Source organism: Colobus angolensis, unplaced genomic scaffold (assembly GCF_000951035.1).
Source record: "Colobus angolensis palliatus isolate OR3802 unplaced genomic scaffold, Cang.pa_1.0 Scaffold172, whole genome shotgun sequence".
In the NCBI taxonomy this organism is placed as follows: domain Eukaryota; kingdom Metazoa; phylum Chordata; class Mammalia; order Primates; family Cercopithecidae; genus Colobus; species Colobus angolensis.
The window spans coordinates 2,679,109-2,698,388 of NW_012114844.1; the positions used below are offsets into that span (position 1 = coordinate 2,679,109).

Below are 19,280 nucleotides of genomic sequence, written 5' to 3' on the forward strand. Positions count from 1 at the left end.
ACACAACTCAATACAAATTTGTTACTGAAACAATTATTTTAGGCAATCAATGTCACCTTTTCAATGTAGGTTTTCATTTGAAAGTCTGCAAAGAACAAATTCTTCTACAAAAAGTAAACGTATTTTTAAAATTCCTAACCTACTGAGATTCAGTATTCATTCAGAGAAAAGATAATCTTACAGTAGTCCACCCTTATCCACTGATAAAGTTTGTGTATTTGTCCCCACTCAAATCTCATGGGTGAACTGTAATCCCCAATGTAGGAGGTGGGGCCTGACGGGAGGTGACTGGATCATGGGGATGGAGGAGTTCCCATGAATAGCTTAACACCATCCCCCTGGTGCTGTCCTTGAGATAGTTTTCACAACATCCGGCTGCTTACAAGTGTGTGGCACCTCCCCCAACCTCATTCTCTCTTTAGCTCCTGGCTTTTGTCATGTGATACACCAGCTCCGTCTCTGCCTTCCACAGTGATTGTAAGCTTCCTGAGGCTTGATCAGAAGCTGAGCAGATGTCTGGTGCCATGTTTCCGGCACAGCCTGCAGAACCATAAGCCAATTAAACCTTTTTTCTTTACACTCAGTCTCCCTTATTTCTTTATAGTAATGCAAGAATGACGGAATACATCCAAGATTTCATTGTTGGCTGTTTCAGTTACCTGAGATCAACCACAGCCTGAAGATATTAAGATATTTAAAAGGGAGGGAGACCATATTCACATAACTTTGATTACAGTATAATTATTATATTATTGTTAATTTCTTACTATGTCTAATTTATAAAACTATGTCATAGGTATGTATGTATGCATAGGATAAAACACAGCACATATAGGTTTGGTACTATCCACAGAGGGTCTTCAAACGTACCCCCCACGGATAAGGGGCAATTACTGTATATATTTGAAACAATTATCTAAAAAAATTTAAGAAAACTGGTTGTGTAGGCCGGGTGCAGTGGCTCCTGCCTGTAATCCTAGCACTTTGGGAGGCCAAGGTGGGTGGATCACCTGAGATCAGGAGTTCAAGACCAGCCTGGCCAACATGGTGAAACCCCGTTATCACTAAAATACAAAAACTTGCTCGTCATGATGGTGGGTGCCTGTAATCCCAGCTACTAGAAGGCTGAACGGGAGAATCGCCTGAACCCCGGAGATGGTGGGTGCAGTGATCCGAGATTGCACCACTGCACTGCAGCCTGGGCAGCTGAGTAAGACACTCCATCTCAAAAAGAAAAAAAACCCATAAAAACGGTTGTGTATTCTATTTCTCAAAGCTAAGGGCTGGGTGTGGTGGCTCACGCCTATAATCCCAGCACTCTGGGAGGCCAAGGCAGGCGGATCACGATGTCAGATCAAGACCATCCTGGCTATGGTGAAACCCCGACTCTACTGAAAATACAACAAAATTAGCCGGGTGTGGTGGTGGGTGCCTACAGTCCCAGCTACTCGGGAGGCTGAGGCAGGAGAATGGTGTGAATCCAGGAGGCGGAGCTTGCAGTGAGCAGAGATCACGCCACTTCACTACAGCCTGGACAACAGAGCAAGAGAGCAAGACTCTGTCTCAAAAAAAAAAGGCTAAGGAAAACATTCTTTTCAAATTATATATCATATAAATCTATTATAACATTCAAAATCTATTAAGTCATTATATTACATTCTTATTATTTAATGTATACCAAAAGAACAGAGTAAACAGATAATCTACAGAATAGGAGAAAATATTCACAAACTATGTGCCTCTGACAAAGGTCTAATATCCAGGATCTATAAAACAATTCAACAAGAAACAAATAATCCCATTAAAAAATGAGCAAAGGACATGAACAGATACTTCTCAAAAGAACACATAAATACAGCCAACAAATACATGAAAAAAATGTTCAACATCACCATCACTAATTATTAGAGAAATGCAAATCAAAATCAAAATATCATCTCACACCAGTCAGAATGGCTATTATTAAAAAGTCAAAAAAATGACACATGTTGGCGAGGTTTCCGAGACAATGGAATGCTTATACACTGTTGGTGTTAAGGTAAATTAGTTCAGCCACTGCGAAAAGCAATTTGGAGACTTCCCAAAGAACTTAAAACACAACTACCATTAGATCCAGCAATCCCATTACTGGGTGTATACTCAAAGGAAAATAAATCATTCTACCAAAAAGACACGTGCACTCATTTATTTTCATCACAGCACTATTCACAATAGCAAAGACACAGAATTAACCTAGGTGCCCATCAACAGTGGCCTAAAGAAAATGTGGTACATATACATTATGGGATACTATATGCGGCCATAAAAAAGAACAAAATCATGTTCTTTATAGCAACATGGATGGGGCTGGAGGCCACTATCCTGAGTTAATGCAGGACAGGAAACCAAATATCACATTTTCACTTATACATGGGAGCTAAGCACTAAGTACACAAGGACATAAAGATGAGAACAATAAACACTGGAGACAATTAGAGGGAAGGGCGGGGGAGAGACAAGTGTTGAAAAACTATTAATACCTATCAGGTACTATGTTCACTGAGTGATGAGATCGTTTGTACGTCAAACCACAGTGACAGGCAATTTACCCATGTAACAAACCTGCACATGTACCCCTGAACCTAAAATAAACGTTAAAAAACTAAAATATAGCAAAAGACTATTTTGGATAGTAAATAATGTCACATTAAGTTTTGAAGGCCGGGCGTGGTGGTTCACACCTGTAATCCCAGCACTTTGGGAGGCCGAAGTGGGCATATCACAAGGATCAGGAGTTCGAGACCAGCCTGGCCAATATGGTGAAACCCCATCTCTACTAAAAATACAAAAATTAGCCGGGTGTGGTGGCAGGCACCTGTAGTCCCAGTACTCAGGAGGCTGAGACAGGAGAATCACTTGAACCAGGGAGGTGGAGGCTGCAGTGAACCAAGATCATGCCACTGCACTCCAGCCTGGGTGACAGAGCGACACTGTCTCAAAAAAAAAAAAAAAGATAAAGAGTAATGATAGCACGGCGCTTCCTGCCTCTAAAAAAACTGTAATTGGTAAAAAAAAAAAAAGAAAGGAAAACCACTCCTATTCTTATAATGGATAATTCACAGATTTTTATTATGCTTATAATTACCTTTAATTCCCAACTATAGTTAAGAATTTGATCCCTTCAAATAAAGAAATACTGGTAATATTTACCTCCATTTCAAAAGTTTCATCAATTTGATCTTTTTCCTTTACCACCAAGTTGCTTTCAAAGCTATGAATAAAAAGGCTACTTTTTCTTTTTTTGGTCCAATAGAGGTCCTTTTGCTTTAAAATATGTTACAGAGGACAAAGAGAAAATATTTTAAATGAAAATGATTCCAAATCAACTATTTTTCAGTTCACGTCAATTTCATTTGCAAGTAATGTTGGCTGCAGTATTTAACTTTTTTGATGATATAATATTTGATGCAAAATAACCTATGTAGCTTCTCTACCCTATGTATAAGTTACTCAGTAAGTTAGCTGACTTTTGTTCACAGGTGCTTTATATATCCGGATGCAGAATGAGCACAAGGTCCAAGCCAATAGTTATTTAAGGACTTGTTAGCATTTCAAATAGCTTAAAGTGCTTTTGCACTTTGCCTAATCTTCCTACTACACAGGTTGGTCTCAAGCTTTTATTAAATGTGAGGAATTCAACAGCTATGAAACTCCCAAGTATGTGCATAAGGAAAACTACCTTTCCTTTTCCTGTCTCTCATTCTTTTTTATCTTCTTACATTCTGGGGATGCTAAAATGTTTCATATCCTTTTTCAAAGTGTTTCAAAAACTGTCAGAAATACTTTTTTTTTTAAATGTTTGTTTCCCTTAAAGCATTTTTAGACAGGCAGCAAGTTTTCAGTATGCCTTAGAAGAAGGAATTACAAATAGCTGGTTAAAGAGTAAAGTGGAATGATGTGTGGGAAAAAAGGAACAGAGAAGTAAGCTCAGGAAAGCACACAGCTCAGTGCGTAAGGGAAAGGACTTCTGGTCTGACAAACCTCAGTTTTAAAGTATGCTAGCCATTTACCAGCCAAGGAGACCTTAGACAAATTAGCTAACCTTTCTAAATTGACTTACTGGTTCAATGATAGTAACAGTACTTAGCATGGGGACCATCTGAGAGAACATTTAGCACAGAATTAGCTGGTGTTATTCTTCACTCTAGCTAGTATGCTAGTATTCACTGACGAATATGAAGCAGAGAAAAACAGATACGACTGCACAGTAAAGAATGTATTATATAGAGCCTAAAATGGAAATGAAGATCAATTAGGGGGTTGTTTAGTCATCTAAGGAAGAAATCATACCGTGGACTTATGCTAACATGTGAAGGAAAAAAAAAAAAGATCGATTCTAGAGACACTAAATTTAAAATTTATAGGCTAAATGTGGCTAACTGGTGATGAAGGAGAAGAATCAGGATGACAATCAGATTCTGGCTTGGGTGGTAGTATCACCCATTTACCGTGACTTTTGGTGAGCTGGATAAATATGGCTCTCAGGTACAAAAAAAATTTTGGATTTTAGATACAGACGTTGGAACCATTAATATGTTTAGTATGTTAATTAAAGATTTGGGACTGGAGATTATCAAAAGGGAAGTCTAGAGAAGAGTTAAGAACAAAATCCTACGAACTTCTATTACTTAATGGCTGTAAAGAAGAAAAATTTGCAAAGGACACAAATCACTAATGAGGAAAGCATAGACAGTATCATGAAACTAATGAGAAGAGTTTCAAGCAGGAGAAGTAGTCAATGGCACTAAATGTTGCTGAGAAATCTAGTACTTATAAAAATCTACTGGTAGCACATGACACAGGGTATTTACACTGGGGAGGGGAAAAAAAGGTATAAATAGTGATAGATGGATCTTCTCTCTTCTACCAAAGCGCTACTAACCACAAAACTGTTTCGAGTTCATTTTCTCTAATGGCATACAAACACGGAAAACCATATTTAGTCAAACAAGTTCACAGACACATCAGTTCAAAAATTAGCATTAATCGGTTTCGACAAAAATGGCTCTAGGTTCTTTCAAGTTTTATCAACTTACTGCCCATTAAATTTTTTCCTCGTATTATTTGGAGGGAAAAAAATCACTATGTTCCTCTTGAATGGCAACTAACACAGACTTTGAATACATTATTTCATCTCCAATGTAAGGGAATAAAACGTAACCATCACTCTTCATATCTTGACCCAAATACCTAGGTCAATTTAAAAGTTTTCTTCTCCTTGTAGAAAACTAGTTTCTACTCTTCCTACGAAACCAAGAAGATATTCCCTAAATCTGCCAACATAAGATCAGTAGTATTGCAGAGTTACAGAAACCACTAAAAGAACATCATTTATTTACCCTGGGGTACCCAGCAAAATGTAATCAACAGCTAAACTTGAAATAACTTTCACTACAGTACTTACAATTATCTTTATCTCTATTTGGTAGCAATAACATTACATTTTATGAAGACAATCAAATTACATGTCAAATTACCAATATTCATGATATAAATATGGAAAATTTTAAACTTCTCTCTATCTCAAATGTTCCAGACAACAAAGTATCTGGGAAAAAAAAAAAAAAAAAACCCATAAAAGTAGACATTAAAAAAACCTTCCCCTGAAACAAACACAACAACATACCAGGATTAGCTCTGAAAGTCAGAGATACTAAATTATCAGTTAACTGAAATAAAAGTTGACACAAAATAAGTTAAATTATTTAAATTGCAAAATGAGCTAGACTAACTCAATACCATACATGCTCAACTACTGGTTGCATCAATGAGTTACAAAGCTCAGCCTATGGCTTATCATTACTCCCCATTTCTAAGAAAAATTAGGATTGTCTTTGATTTTAACACAACTTAAGTTTATTCTGGAACGTTACTCATTTATAAGCCAGTTACGCCTATTTCATTTAACAGACTAGCTAGTAAGAGTATACATAATCCGTGGTCAATGCCAACAAAGCATGCTCTTAAAGACAAATAGAAACAACATATGTCTAGCACCAGTATATGTGTGTAAAGTTAAGTTCTTACCTTTAACTGAAACCTATAAAATACTGGAAAGATGCTGATATACCATTTCAAAGCCTGTAATTATTCATAACAGTTATCTGTTTCCAAAGCGTAGTTTTAAAAACTCAAAATTAAGAAATGCACAAATAATGACATGTTTTTGAGGCAGGTAAACTAAGGGTAACTGGTGCTACTCCAGTCCCTCCTAAAAATGTTTCTGATATATTTTCTCGAAAGAAAATATTTCTTCTGACATGTGCTTACCAGAAGAAAAAGAAAAGCCAGCCTGAATAACAAAGCCAGTGTAAAACATTAAGCCCCATACTTACTAATAGCAATACATACAAATAAGTATATGAAATATCTAACAGAGATACAATTGCTCACTTAAGTGGGTAAAGTTTCTCCAATTTCCTTCAGCTGATTTTCATATCCAGAAAAATTTATTTATATCCATCTACATCTTGGAAAATGGTGTTGAAAACAGGCAAAAACTAATCAACAAGTCAGAGAGCTCCATAGGCACACTTTAATAGAACATTTCAAGCTACACATTAGAAAAACTTTGAAGCACATTCTGCTGGTGTCGATATAAACTGGTGTAACTTTTTAGAAAAACAATTTGGCCAGTGAAGTGTTCATATCCTTTGATCTAGGTAAGGCCACTCCAGGATTTTTCCAAAAGAAATCTTTTTTAAAAAGGAAAATATTTTACAGCTACACACCGATGTGTGTTCAATGTAATACTATTAAAAATGACAAAAAATTAGTAACCTAAAAGTAAACAAGTCAAAAAACTAGGGTAATTAAGGTCACATCAATTTAGGCGAATTACACAGTTACTGAAATGAAAACAATTTCAACAGTTAGTTAAGTGAAAACATAAAACTGCATAAATTCATAATTATTGGAAAAATGCAAGAATATAAGATAGAGAAGGGAACAGGAAAAAAATGAGATGACCAAACAATGATCTTCTGGTGGGTAAATAGGTAACTTTTCTTGATTTCATTATTATTACACTATTGTTTAAGCAACAGAGCAGAAAAGCATTAATTTAAAAACCTTTGCATGATCTGGAACAAGCAGCATAGCAAATACAATAGCTGAAAATGCTTAGCCGGCATTTGTTCTGATTACTGCAATGATTATTGCAATTTATACCTTAATTTCTGTGAGAACAAAGAGCAACAATATAAAGAAAACAGTCTCTAAAAAAATATTCTTGTACTGAAATACACTACAATTACTTCATAAATAAGAAATGTAAATAGAATCAGATACTTTAAAAAAAGTTTTAGTAGCCTACCTATAGCTTTTAAAAATATAAATCCTGTTTCAAAATGTTAATTACTTATCTCCACCTTTGAAAGAATGAAGAGTGAATGAAGAAGAAAGCAGTTTTACTTTGTTCATCAATGGCCTTTTTAAAAACAAAGCTAAAATTATGAGCATATTAAAAATGTCAACATATTGTTAAAACATACTGAAATTAAAGGGGGGATTGTGCTGGGGTTAAAAAAATTAAACAGTTGGTATTTCAATTTATTAAAAAAGACTTATTTAAGCCTATCACATTTATCTTTCAGCAACTTAACATTTTAAGTTTAAGGAAAATGACATATCAAATGAATCTTCTCAAGATGTCATTTATGAAAACTGACAACTGACTGTTCGAACAACCAATCCCAAAGAAAAGCCTGTTATTGAAGATGATTTGGAGTCTAAGATTTTTTGATGACACTCATATTCTGAACTAAAAATAATGATAGGAGAAAGTCAAGTTTGATTCTCTGAACACCTATTTCCTGTCCAAACAGCCCTTTTGTTCTGCTTCCCTGCTTAATTTTAGTGTTCAGTTTGCATCAGAAAATAAAAACAATGACAAAACCTAGCACACACAGAATCATAAAGAAGCAAAATTATAAAATAAAGGATCATAAAAAGATTAGAACAAAAATCCTACCAACAAAACCTCCACAATTTTCTGTTTGCTTCACCTCAGATTAACTTCACTTGAAGCTGTACTCCAAAGCAACCAAACCTGAATACCAAGCTCCACCTTCTCCAATTCTAGTGGCTGAAGAGTAAAATCTCCTCCCTGTTAGTGAAACTGATAATTGTGATTGGATACTGCTAATATCCATTATTTTAAAGAACTTTTCCTTGCTAGCAGGTTAGGTTAGACACACTAAAACCCCCTGGATAAGCTGGTTTCTTAAAGAAACAGTAGATAAGGTTTCAGTTTTCCCATCATATACTGTTTGCTTACCCTTTTCTAGGTGAAAAATAAACTAAGTAACATAAATGAAAATCTCACAGAAGCAGCTGTTACCAATTGTTTAAAATACAACGCTTTTAATCTAAATCATTTGATTTTTTTTTGGAGCAATGAAGGTGAAGTTATGCTTTAAAGACAGATTATTTTTAATAGAGTTCACATTTTACCTGAAAATTGTAAAAGGGCAACAGAAAATTCATTACAATATGTTGCTAAGAGGAACAAACTAATGTTTTTTCTAAGACTTAAAGAGAAAACTATAACTTAAGTGAAAATATACAGCACTAAAATACTGAATGCAAAAGATTCATTTCTAAGCTGTCTATCAAACTCACTGACACTTATGTTCTCAGTATCACAACAGAGTAGAAATGTTAGTGACATCAAAGGTTGATATTTCTACTTAAAACTGAAGACTGGGCAGAAATATTACATTTAACAGATACGACATGTGAGTATTTTGCCAACATTAATGCTTAACCATTTCCAAACAGAGATCTAAAAGCAAAAGGCACATGTTCTAATGACCTGTTCCGGTATAAAATTTAGAAAAGTTTAAGTCTTTTTCATATTTTTTTTAATGTGTGGAAACTACTTTGCACTCTGTAACTTCAAAGTGGCATGGGCACCCTAAAGTGAAAGGTATATTTCTCTTAAACTTCTCACTAAGCTACATTAAATTGTATTTTTACTACAGAGATCCTCAAGAGATACTATCCAGGAACTCTGATTTTTAAGCAAAAAAGACCTACTGTCACTTTATACACTACTAGGTTTGCTATTTTTACATTATAAGTTTATATATTTTAATTAGAACTGCTTATGTTTTTAGCAGCTTGGCCCATCAAATATTACTCTGACATTAATCATTACCTGACTGATTCAATGGCATTTTATGTCTAATTAACTGTGTAAGTATACTTTTTACCTCTACCAAAAATCCTGTGATTCATAAACTCGAAATTAAAGCATATTAGAGTGACTTCTTCTTAAAATATGCTTTCAATGTTTGGTTTGCATCAGAAAATAAAAACGGTGACAAAACCTTTCAACATTTTAAAGTTTTCAAAGTTCAAAATCTTGCAACTATTTTTCCCCAGAGAAAACTCACATATTAGAACACAAAGCCAACAAAATTGTTTTGAATACAAAGGGAAGTCTTTGTAACAAACTGAAAATTCACATAATTGCAACTAGACATGAATATGGAGCAATACCCTGCTGAAGCCCAAACAGCGGCATAATCTATTATGCCCTTTAAGTGGACAAATTGAAAGAGCCAATTCACAGAGGTCTAGTCCCAGGATCCTTTGCAAGGATTCACTGTTTTGAATGCCCAGCACTTCATGAGTCAAGTTCAGGTTTTCTTCCCACTGTGTGGACACTCTTGCAAAAGAACACTGGAAGCAGAGGAGGCACAGAAGCAATCAGCAAAAAGAATACACAGCTTGAATTACAGCATAAGACTTGAGGAAAAGTGACTGTAGATGGCCAAAAGTTTTATGAAAAAAAAAAAAAGAGTTGGCAAACATTTTAATCTTAAAATCTGGCAAGCATAAAATTAGTAGACAGTTATAGAAACCAAATAAACCTTTGCTCTCGCATCAATTTTTCACTTCAAAGTTAATTACGAAACAAACACGAATCGTACACTAATATAACACCAAGACCACTCTCAATCTATACATAACCAGGAGAAAAGAGAACTGTGTACTTAGTGAATCCAGATTGTTTTAAGATCTCTGGGACCTGCTTGAAAGAACATCAAGGTGATTATCATTTTAGGTAGCAAACAGGTTAAAATTAAGAGTAGTTTATTCCATTTCTAAATCAGCAGCAGCAGAAAACAACAGCAAAAATAAATAAAAAGAAAGCAATGTCACAACCATAAAATTTATAACCGAGATAATATGAAAACAAGGAGCCTGCAAAAAGCTCTGGAGCTCCCTGACTGCGTGCAGTAACAACACTTTTTAAGCATCAAGTATTCAAAGGATGTACTGTACATTATTTGTGGCAGCCCAGAAAGTTTCCCAAATCTTATCAGCTAAAAACAATTTAGAAGAGAACAAGCCACTGAACAATTTGGTCCCACTTCACTTTTGATTAAAAAGACCCTACTTATATAAAGAATCAGTATCTAGACTATTAGGAACAACTTTTAGCAGAATATATACAGAACAGGGCAAACACTTTCTTAGAATTTTGAAGGATTCCGGATAGTTCAAATTGCTCTTCCTACAAAAGAAATTAATCCTGGGCATTTTCTCTGGCACAGCTGTTGATAAAAAGACCACCCTGACATTAGCAAAACATGACTGGGATCACTAAGGATAAACTGAAAAACACCTCAATCGGGAATAAAAAATAAAAAAAATATGGCCGGGTGTGGTAGCTCACGCCTGTAATCCCAGCACTTTGGGAGGCAGAAGCAGGTGGATCACAAGGTCAGGAGTTCAAGACCAGCCTGGCCAAGATGGTGAGACCCCCGTCTCTACTAGAACTACAAAAATTAGCTGGGCGCAGAGGCAGGCGCCTGTAATCTCAGCTACTTGGGAGGCTGAGGCAGGAGATTTGCTTGAGGTGGCAGACATTGCACTCCAGCCTAGGTGACACAGTAAGACTCTGTCTCAAATAAATAAATAAAAATAAAAAATACTTCCCTGGCCAATACACATTGCCTACAAAAGTAAGATACACTTGAGCTTGCAATTCCTGGTGTCTCTCTCCTGACTTCTTAGGGAAAAGATTACAAGGTGTGTAGGAGGAGTTGGGGAGTTTGACTGAATAGGCCATTCAATCAACACTGAACACAAAGGAAACATTAAGGAAACATACAGATAAGAAAGCATAAACCAAGCTGATAGGATAAAGTATCTTTCTACAAAAAACACAGTAAATTGCTTTGTTTTAGGTCTCAAGGGATAAACAAGGTTACGATTCATACAAAAAGAAACCCAGATCACAATAGTGAGACAAATGTAAAAAAGAAGACATTTATAATACTCAACTATTAAGATTTTAAGAGTCATACATTTCCATGTGCCAAATAACATACCATAGATCATCTAAGAAAAAGTGCTAGACATAAAAAAACGAAGAGAAAATAGACTGGCCAACTTTAAATTCCCTCTCTCTCCTTGGAGGCCTAAACCAGAAAAAAAAATAAAATATTACATAAAAGACAAAGACTAACTCTTCATATAGCTACCAAAAGAGCTTTTCTCAACCAGTTTAATCAGTCACAAAGAAAACGAACAATTCTGAAAATCAAAAGTTGAATAGGTAACATTCTCTGTGAACTATACAATAATATTCAAAAGTTAACAGAGTTAGTTTATTCATTCACCAAATCTTTTGAACATCTATTATGTGCTGAAGATACCACAGTAAATAAAATGGATATAGTCCCTACCATTGTAGAAACTTATGGTCAAGTCAGACCTGTGCTGTCTCACAGAAACATGAGAGCCATATGTGATTTTCTATTTCCTAGTAGTCACATTGAAATATAAAAATTGGCTGGGCACAGCAGCTCACGCCTGTAATCCCAAGACTTTCAGAGGCCAAGGCAGCCAGATCACTTGAGCTCAGAAGTTCAAGACTAGCCTGGGAACCGCAGTGAAACCCCATCTCTACAAAAAAGTTAAAAAATTTTTTTAAATTATCCGGGCGTGGTGGCGCGCCTGTAGTCGCAGCTACTTGGGAGGCTGAGGTGGGAGGATCCCTTGAGCCAGGGAGGTTGAGACTACAGTGAGCCAACATCACACCACTGCACTCCATCCTGGGCGACAAAGGCAACACCATGTCTCAAAAACAAACAAACAACAACAACAAAAATTAATAGGCCAGGAGCGGTGGTGCTCGCCTGTGGTCCCAGCTACTTGGGAAGCGGAGGCAGGAGAATCACTTGAACCCAGGAGGCAGAGGCTGCAGTGAGCTGAGACTGTGTGCACTTCAGCCTGGACGACAGAGTAAGACTCCGTCTCAAAAAAAAAAATTGTTTTAATTAAAAAAAAACAGTAATAGTATATTTTAACACAATATATGTAAAATATCATTACTTCAATATGTAATCAATATTTTAAAAATTGAGATATTTTCATTGTTTGTACTAGAAATCAAGTTCCTGTTTCATACTCAGTACATCAATTCAGACTTCCCACATCTCAATAGTCAGATGTGACTATTTAAATAAAATATGGTAGCCATTAGCCACAGGACTATAAATTAAGATAAATATCTATTATTGCAGAAGACTCTGTATCTCTGCTGTCCAACACAATCGCCACTAGCCACATAAGGCCACTGAGTGAGCACCTAAAATGTGACTAATACATATGAGGAACTGAATTTTTAATATTAAATTAAATTTAAATTTATTTAAATAGCCACAAGTGGCTGGCAGCTACAGGACTGTATGGATCTGAAAGAAGACATAGACGCTAAAACAATTCACACAAACTTAATGAACTGGAGTTGTTACAAATGTTTATGAAAGAAAAGCCCAATATAAAATGAGCACATGAAGCCAACAGAAAGACCTAACCTATTTTGTGGCATCAAGGAAGGATTCCCTCAAGGAAATCACAACTAAGCAAAACAAAAGCATATGCAAAGGTCTTGAGTAGAGAAAACTGAAAACACAGTAGAAATAATGAAGAAAAGTAAAAGGGGTAAAATAATATATGCTATTTGTAGGAGACTGATTTGAATGACAAAATCGAAACTCCATAGGAAGGCAGGAGGGGTGGAAGCAGCCCTACCATTTGGAAATAAAAAATAAAAGTCTCCCAAACAAGTCCTGAAACAAAGCTTGTCCCATTGTCCTCACTCAGTAAACTGCAGTCATTCCAATCTTCTGTCAAATTCAAAGTCAAGTCAAGCACTTTGCATATGTGCCATTTGTGCCAGCAGTTCCCTTCACTTGGGAAACTTCCTCCAACTTCTTGATTTTAGAACTCAGAATCACAGTTCCAAATTTTCTACACAGGACAAGTTTTAGAGCAGTGATCCAGTTGGAAGATGGGAAGAGGCATGAAACTGTTTGCCAAGCAATTTTTCTTTTCTTTTTTTTTTTTTTTTTGGAGATGGAGTCTCACTCTGTCGCCCAGGCTAGAGTGCAGTGGTGCAGTCTCAGCTCACTGCAACCTCTGCCTCCAGGGTGCAAGTGATTCTCCTGCCTCAGCCTCCCGAGTAGCTGGGATTACAGGCACCGGCCACCACACCCAGCTAATTTTGGCATTTTCAGTAGAGATGAGGTTTCGCCACGTTGGTCAGGCTGGTCTTGAACTCCTGACCTCAGGTGATCTCAACCATGCCTGCAAAGCAATTTTCACAAAATATTTTGCCAAAAAAACTTAGTAATTTCAGTCAGGTGCAGTGGCTCACGCGCCTGTAATCCCAGTACTTTGGGAGGCTGAGGTGGGTGGATCACCTGGGGTCAGGAATTTGGGACCAGCCTGGCCAACATGGTGAAACCCCATCTCTACTAAAAATACAAAAATTAGCCAGGCATGGTGGCACATGCCTGTAATCTCAACCACTCAGGAGGCTGAGGCAGGAGAATTGCTTGAACCCAGGAGGCAGAGGCTGCAATGAACTAAGATTGCACTACTGCACTCCAGCCTGGGCAACGGAACAAGACTCCGTTTTTGTTTTTTTTTTTTTTTTTATGTTTTGATAGATTGGGAAAGCTAAAGAAACTCCCATACACACCTTGGTGCCAATGATCAATTTAAATGTGACATCCTCAGAGAGACAGTCACAGATCATCCGATTAGCACCTTCTATTATTTATTTACTTCCTAGGCACTTGTCGAAATCTGAAATTCTTTATTCGTTGGTTTGTCTATATTGACAGACTAACTGGATGAAGGCAAGAGATCTTGTCTTGCACACAATTGTGTCCTCAGTACTTGGCACAACGTCTAGATGCAGCAGGTACTTAAATACTTGTTGAAAAAATAAAAACTGCAACTGTAGGGGTTTTAAAATATATAAACATAAAAATATTACTCATCAAAATTTAAGTAATAGTTAAAGCTATGCTCAGAACATTCAACAGCATTACATATTTTCATTATAAAACATAAAATATTGTAAAAGTTGCAATTTTTTTTAAGTTAAAAAATTCAAAACTGGCTGGGCACAGTGGCTCACGCCTGTAATCCCAGCACTTTGGGAGGCCGAGGTGGGTAGATCACCTGAGGTCAGGGATTCAAGACCAACTTGGCCAACATGGTGAAACCCCATCTCTACTAAAAACACAAAAATTAGCCAGGTGTGGTGGCACACCCCTGTAATCCCAACTACTCAGAGGGCTGAGGCATGAGAATCACTTGAACCTGGAGACAAAGGTTGTGGTGAGCCAAGATCATGCCACTGCACTCCCGCCTGGGCAACACAGTAAGACATTGTCTCAAAAAAAAAAAAAAAAATCAAAACCAAAACTAATTTGAAGCCCAAAAAGAATAAACTAAAAAATCTGAGGACTAACATAGCAATAACCAAAAAAAGGGGATGGAGGACAGACTTAAATAACAAAAAAAAAACACATTTGTTTACAAAATGAAAATACTATGCCCCGTGTATACAAGTATGCACTGGTACCAAATCATTGATATTTCAATAAAACCTAAAAAGAACCAAGAATATGTGCATTTAACATATGATAAAGGCAGCTTTATTTCAAGGCAACAAGTTTTTGTTTTTTTTTAGTGGGGCCGAAATTTTTAAGAAAAAATAAAGGAAGTTATTTCACTTCACATATATCAAAATAAATCCCAGATGAACAGAAACAGACAGATGTGAAATATGAAACTGTAAAAGAACTAGAAGAAAATTTATCTGGGCAGGAGAAACCTTTAAATATAAAAGCAAAGTAGAAGCCATGAAAGAAATTATTAACCTAATTTTCTTAAAAGATAAAAACCATTGCCTGTTTTTGTTTTGATTAAAAAAAAAAAAAAGAGAGAGAGCAAGAGAAAAGAAAACACTGTAAGGTAAATGAAGAGTTAGGAAAAATATTTGTAGGCCAGGCCCAATGGCTCATACCTGTAATCCCCAGCACTTAGGGAGGCCGAGGCTGGTGAATTGCTTGAGCCCAGGAGTTTGAAACCACTCTGGGCAACATGGTGAAACCCCATCTCTACAAAAAATTGCCAGGCATGGTCCCCACCATGCCTGTAGTCCCAGTTACATGGGAGGCTGAGGTGGGATAATCACTTAAGCCCAGGAGTAAAGGCCACAGTGAGCTATGACTGCACCACTGCCCTCCAGCCTGGGTGAGAGAGCAAGATGTGTTTCAAAAAACATTTTAAAAAAACCAAACCAAACGTGTGTGTGTGTGTATGTATACGTGTGTATATACAAATGTGTATATGTATATTTGCAGTATATGGCAGAGTTGCTATCCTAAACCCTAAAAATATAAAAGGTTTAAAAGGGTATCACAAACATAAACCACCATCCAAAATGGGCAAAAGATAAACCAGATGTCCAAGATCCATGTTTATTCACCATCATAATTAATTAAAGAAATATATAATGATTCCTATAGAAAGGGAAGGAAGGATGGAGGGTAGATGGATAGACAGATAATGTTGGTAAAGATATACAAGAAATGTGTATTCTGTCATATTTTTAGTCAAATTTGATATTAAAGTTTGATGTTAGTCAAAATTTAAGAACCAAATTTGGCAATATTTATGAAAAGACTTTAAGAAATATTCATATGCTTTGATTCAGTGATTGTAAGACAGACTAGACCCTAAGGACACAACGACAAATACACAGAAGTAGCTCTTATGATATTTATCACACTACTTATAAGAAGAAAAAAATAATAAACGTAAGTTACACCCAACAGATAACTAATTAGGTTATAGTACTTTTATAAGATGGAACTGTCCCTGGGGGTAACCACTGGTCACATGTCTACTGAGCATTTGAAATGTGGCTAGTCTGGGTCAGACACGGTGGCTTACGACTGTAATCCCAGCACTTTGGGAGGCAAAGGCAGGTGGATCACTTGAGACCAGGAAAAGACCAGCCTGGCCAACATGGCGATAACGCGGTATCTACTAAAACTATAAAAATTTAGGCAAGACGCGGTGGCTCACGCCTGTAATTCTAGCATTTTGGGAGGCCAAGGCAGGTGGATCACCTGAGGTCAGGAGTTTGAGACCAATCTGGCCAACACAGTGAAACCCCCTCTCTACAGAAAATACAAAAATTAGCTGGGTGTAGTGGCACGCACCTGTAGTCCCAGCTACTGGGGGGAGGCTAAGGCAGGAGAATCGCTTGCACCCTGGAGGCAAAGGTTGCAGTGAGCCAAGACTGCACCACTGCACTCTAGCCTGTATACTAGAGTAAGACTCCGTCTCAGAAAAAAAAAAAAATTAGACGGGCATGGTGGTGCACGCCTGTAGTCCCAGCTACTCGGGAGGCTGAGAGAGGCTGAGGAACAAGAATCGCTTGAACCTGGGAGGCGGAGGTTGCAGTGAGCTGAGATAAAAAAACAAATAAATAAAAAAACAAAAATGTAGCTAGTCCGAATTGAGATGTACTTTAAGTGGAAAATACCCAACAAATTATAAAGACAGTCTAAAAAAGAAAACTATCCCATCAACAATTTCTTACACTGATTACATGTTGAATTCATAGTTTTTGGGTTAAATAAAATGTATTTCACCTGTTTCTCTTCTTTTCATAATGTGGCTACCAGAAAATTTTAAATTACTTAATGTAGCTCCCATTCGTGACTAACATTGTATTTCTAGTGGACTTTGCTGGTCTGAGGTATACAAACCACAGTAAGAGGTTTCCATTTTATTTGGTATATTGCAAAGCTACTGGGGAGTTTTGAGTCAGAGAATAAGATACTCTAATTTACACATTTAAATGAAACAAAAGAGTAGAAAAGTTGAAGCAATGGTACCAGTTAGATGACCTCTATTACCATCTTATATAAAACAAGATGGTGAGGCAGATTACATTTTGGTAATTTCTTAAGGAAGAGTCAGCCTGAGAGTGTTTAGAATTGATTCTTAATAGGCCGGGCATGAGCGCCGGCCCATAATCCCAGCACTTTGGGACGCCGAGGCGGGAGGATCACAAGGTCAGGAGATCGAGACCATACTGGCTAACATGGTGAAACCCCGTCCCTACGGGGTTTTGTATTTTTGTAAAAATACAAAAAATTAGCCAGGCGTGGTGGCAGGCGCCTGTAGTCCCAGCTACTCAGGAGGCTGAGGCAGGAGAATGGCGTGAACCCGGGAGGCGGAGCTTGCAGTGAGCCGAACTAGTTCAATCACTATGGCTATGAATCTTCTATTTAAACATAATAGAGAATCCTAACGTTTTTCATTCATTTTATTTCTAAGTTATTCAATCTATTCTAGTCCTGATTACCTAATACCTTCTAATGCAATCCACATTAAGTATTTACTCTAGAGAAATTATTGTACATGTGTACCAAGAGCCGGAAACAAGAAATGTTCCTAGAGCAAGACTGTTTACAGCAAAACAAAATAAAAAACAGTAAAAACACCGTCTAAGTGCCCATGAGTTACGGCAGATTAACATGTCACAAAGCAATGAAATAAACTACAGCCACATACTATTTTTATAAAGCTCAAAAGAAAAGCAAATTAAATGCCACACTGTTTCGGCATACAAACACATATGATAAAACTATTTTTCAAAAAGTCAAGGAAGTGACATACACAAAATCTACTGCACAGATAAACTCATAGACAAATGCAAGTTTTACTAATGTTCCAGTTTTGGGTTTGGGGGGAGGAGTCAAGGATTTATGACGTTTTATCTGTTTATACTTGACTGTATTTTTTTGTGATATTAAATATATTTTGGTTACTTCTTATAAACTTTACTGACATACAGTTGACAATAAACTGCACATATTTGAAGTGTAAAACGTGTAAGTTCTGACATATGCATACACCCAGAAAGTTATCACTACAAGATAATAAATCCATCGACCCCTGTATTTTCTCCTGCACATTTGTGATCGCTGTCTCCCTTTAAATATACTTTAAAACTTACAAAAGTAAACACAAAAAAGACAACCTGTTTTGGAAACTTCAACGTGCACATTTTGCAAAACATTTCCCCTAGGGCTCTGGAGAAACTATACGTAAACTCAGAAAGTGCCTTAAACTTGGTGACAGTTACTGAACAACTAACCTTAAAAGTTTATCGTATTTTACACTTTTGAAAAATCAAATTCCGACTTTGGTTTGAAAGAGGAATTTAATCCTGTTTCTCGGAGCATCAAAATCATTAATTCTGCCCAGTTTTGTTTTTTTGTTTTGTTTTTTGAGACAGAGTCTCCCTCCGTCGCCAGGCTGGAGTGCAGTAGCGCGATCTGGGCTCACTGCAACCTCCATCCCCCGGGTTCAAGCGATGCTCCTGCCTCAGCCTCCAGGTAGCTGGGACTACAGGCGAGCACCACCACGCCCAGCTAATTTTAGCGTTTTTAGCAGAGACGGGGTTTCACCATGTTGGCCAGGATGGTCTCGATCTCCTGACCTCGTTATTAGCCCGCGTCGGCCTCCCAAAGTGCTGGGATTACAGGCGTTGAGTTACCGTGCGTGGCCAATTCTGCCCAGTTTTTATGGCCCAACAACCTAATATAAATTACCTTTAGGTAACCCCAAGGCCCTAACTTCCTCACAACTGGTCACAACTTCCGAGTTATGAAGGTAAATCATAGCGTCCCAACTGTGTGGGTTAGCACATGACTTCGAAACCAAGTTTAAAAGATTTCAAACACAATATTCTTTCGTACTTCTTTAGGTGGCTAAAACTTGAAAATAACTATTTCAAAAGGGCAGACGAAAAATTTAGAATCCTAAGCAAGCTAAATCCAAGCACGGAAAAAAGAGACCAATTCCCTTCCCGGTGCCAGTCAGGAGTTGGAAACACCGGG

At 37.1% G+C, this 19,280-nt stretch overlaps 1 protein-coding gene across 9 annotated transcripts in view; it reads right to left on the bottom strand.

The window, feature by feature from the left end:
• ZFAND6 (zinc finger, AN1-type domain 6) overlaps positions 1 to 19,280 on the bottom strand; it is a 79,516-nt gene that overhangs the window by 59,477 nt on the left and 759 nt on the right. For 2 of the 9 annotated variants that reach the window (XM_011938383.1, XM_011938382.1), the window contains exon 1: positions 8,012 to 8,098. The exons of 4 other annotated variants lie outside the window; for them this stretch is intronic. Coding sequence is in view for 1 of the 5 variants with exons in the window: in XM_011938378.1 (XP_011793768.1) it covers positions 5,517 to 5,526 (10 nt within the window). In the remaining 4 variants the exon portion in view is untranslated. Of the gene's footprint in view, positions 1 to 5,516; positions 5,591 to 8,011; positions 8,099 to 19,280 lie in introns of those variants that run through there. 3 more of the 9 variants (XM_011938378.1, XM_011938386.1, XM_011938384.1) reach the window with 3 other exon arrangements.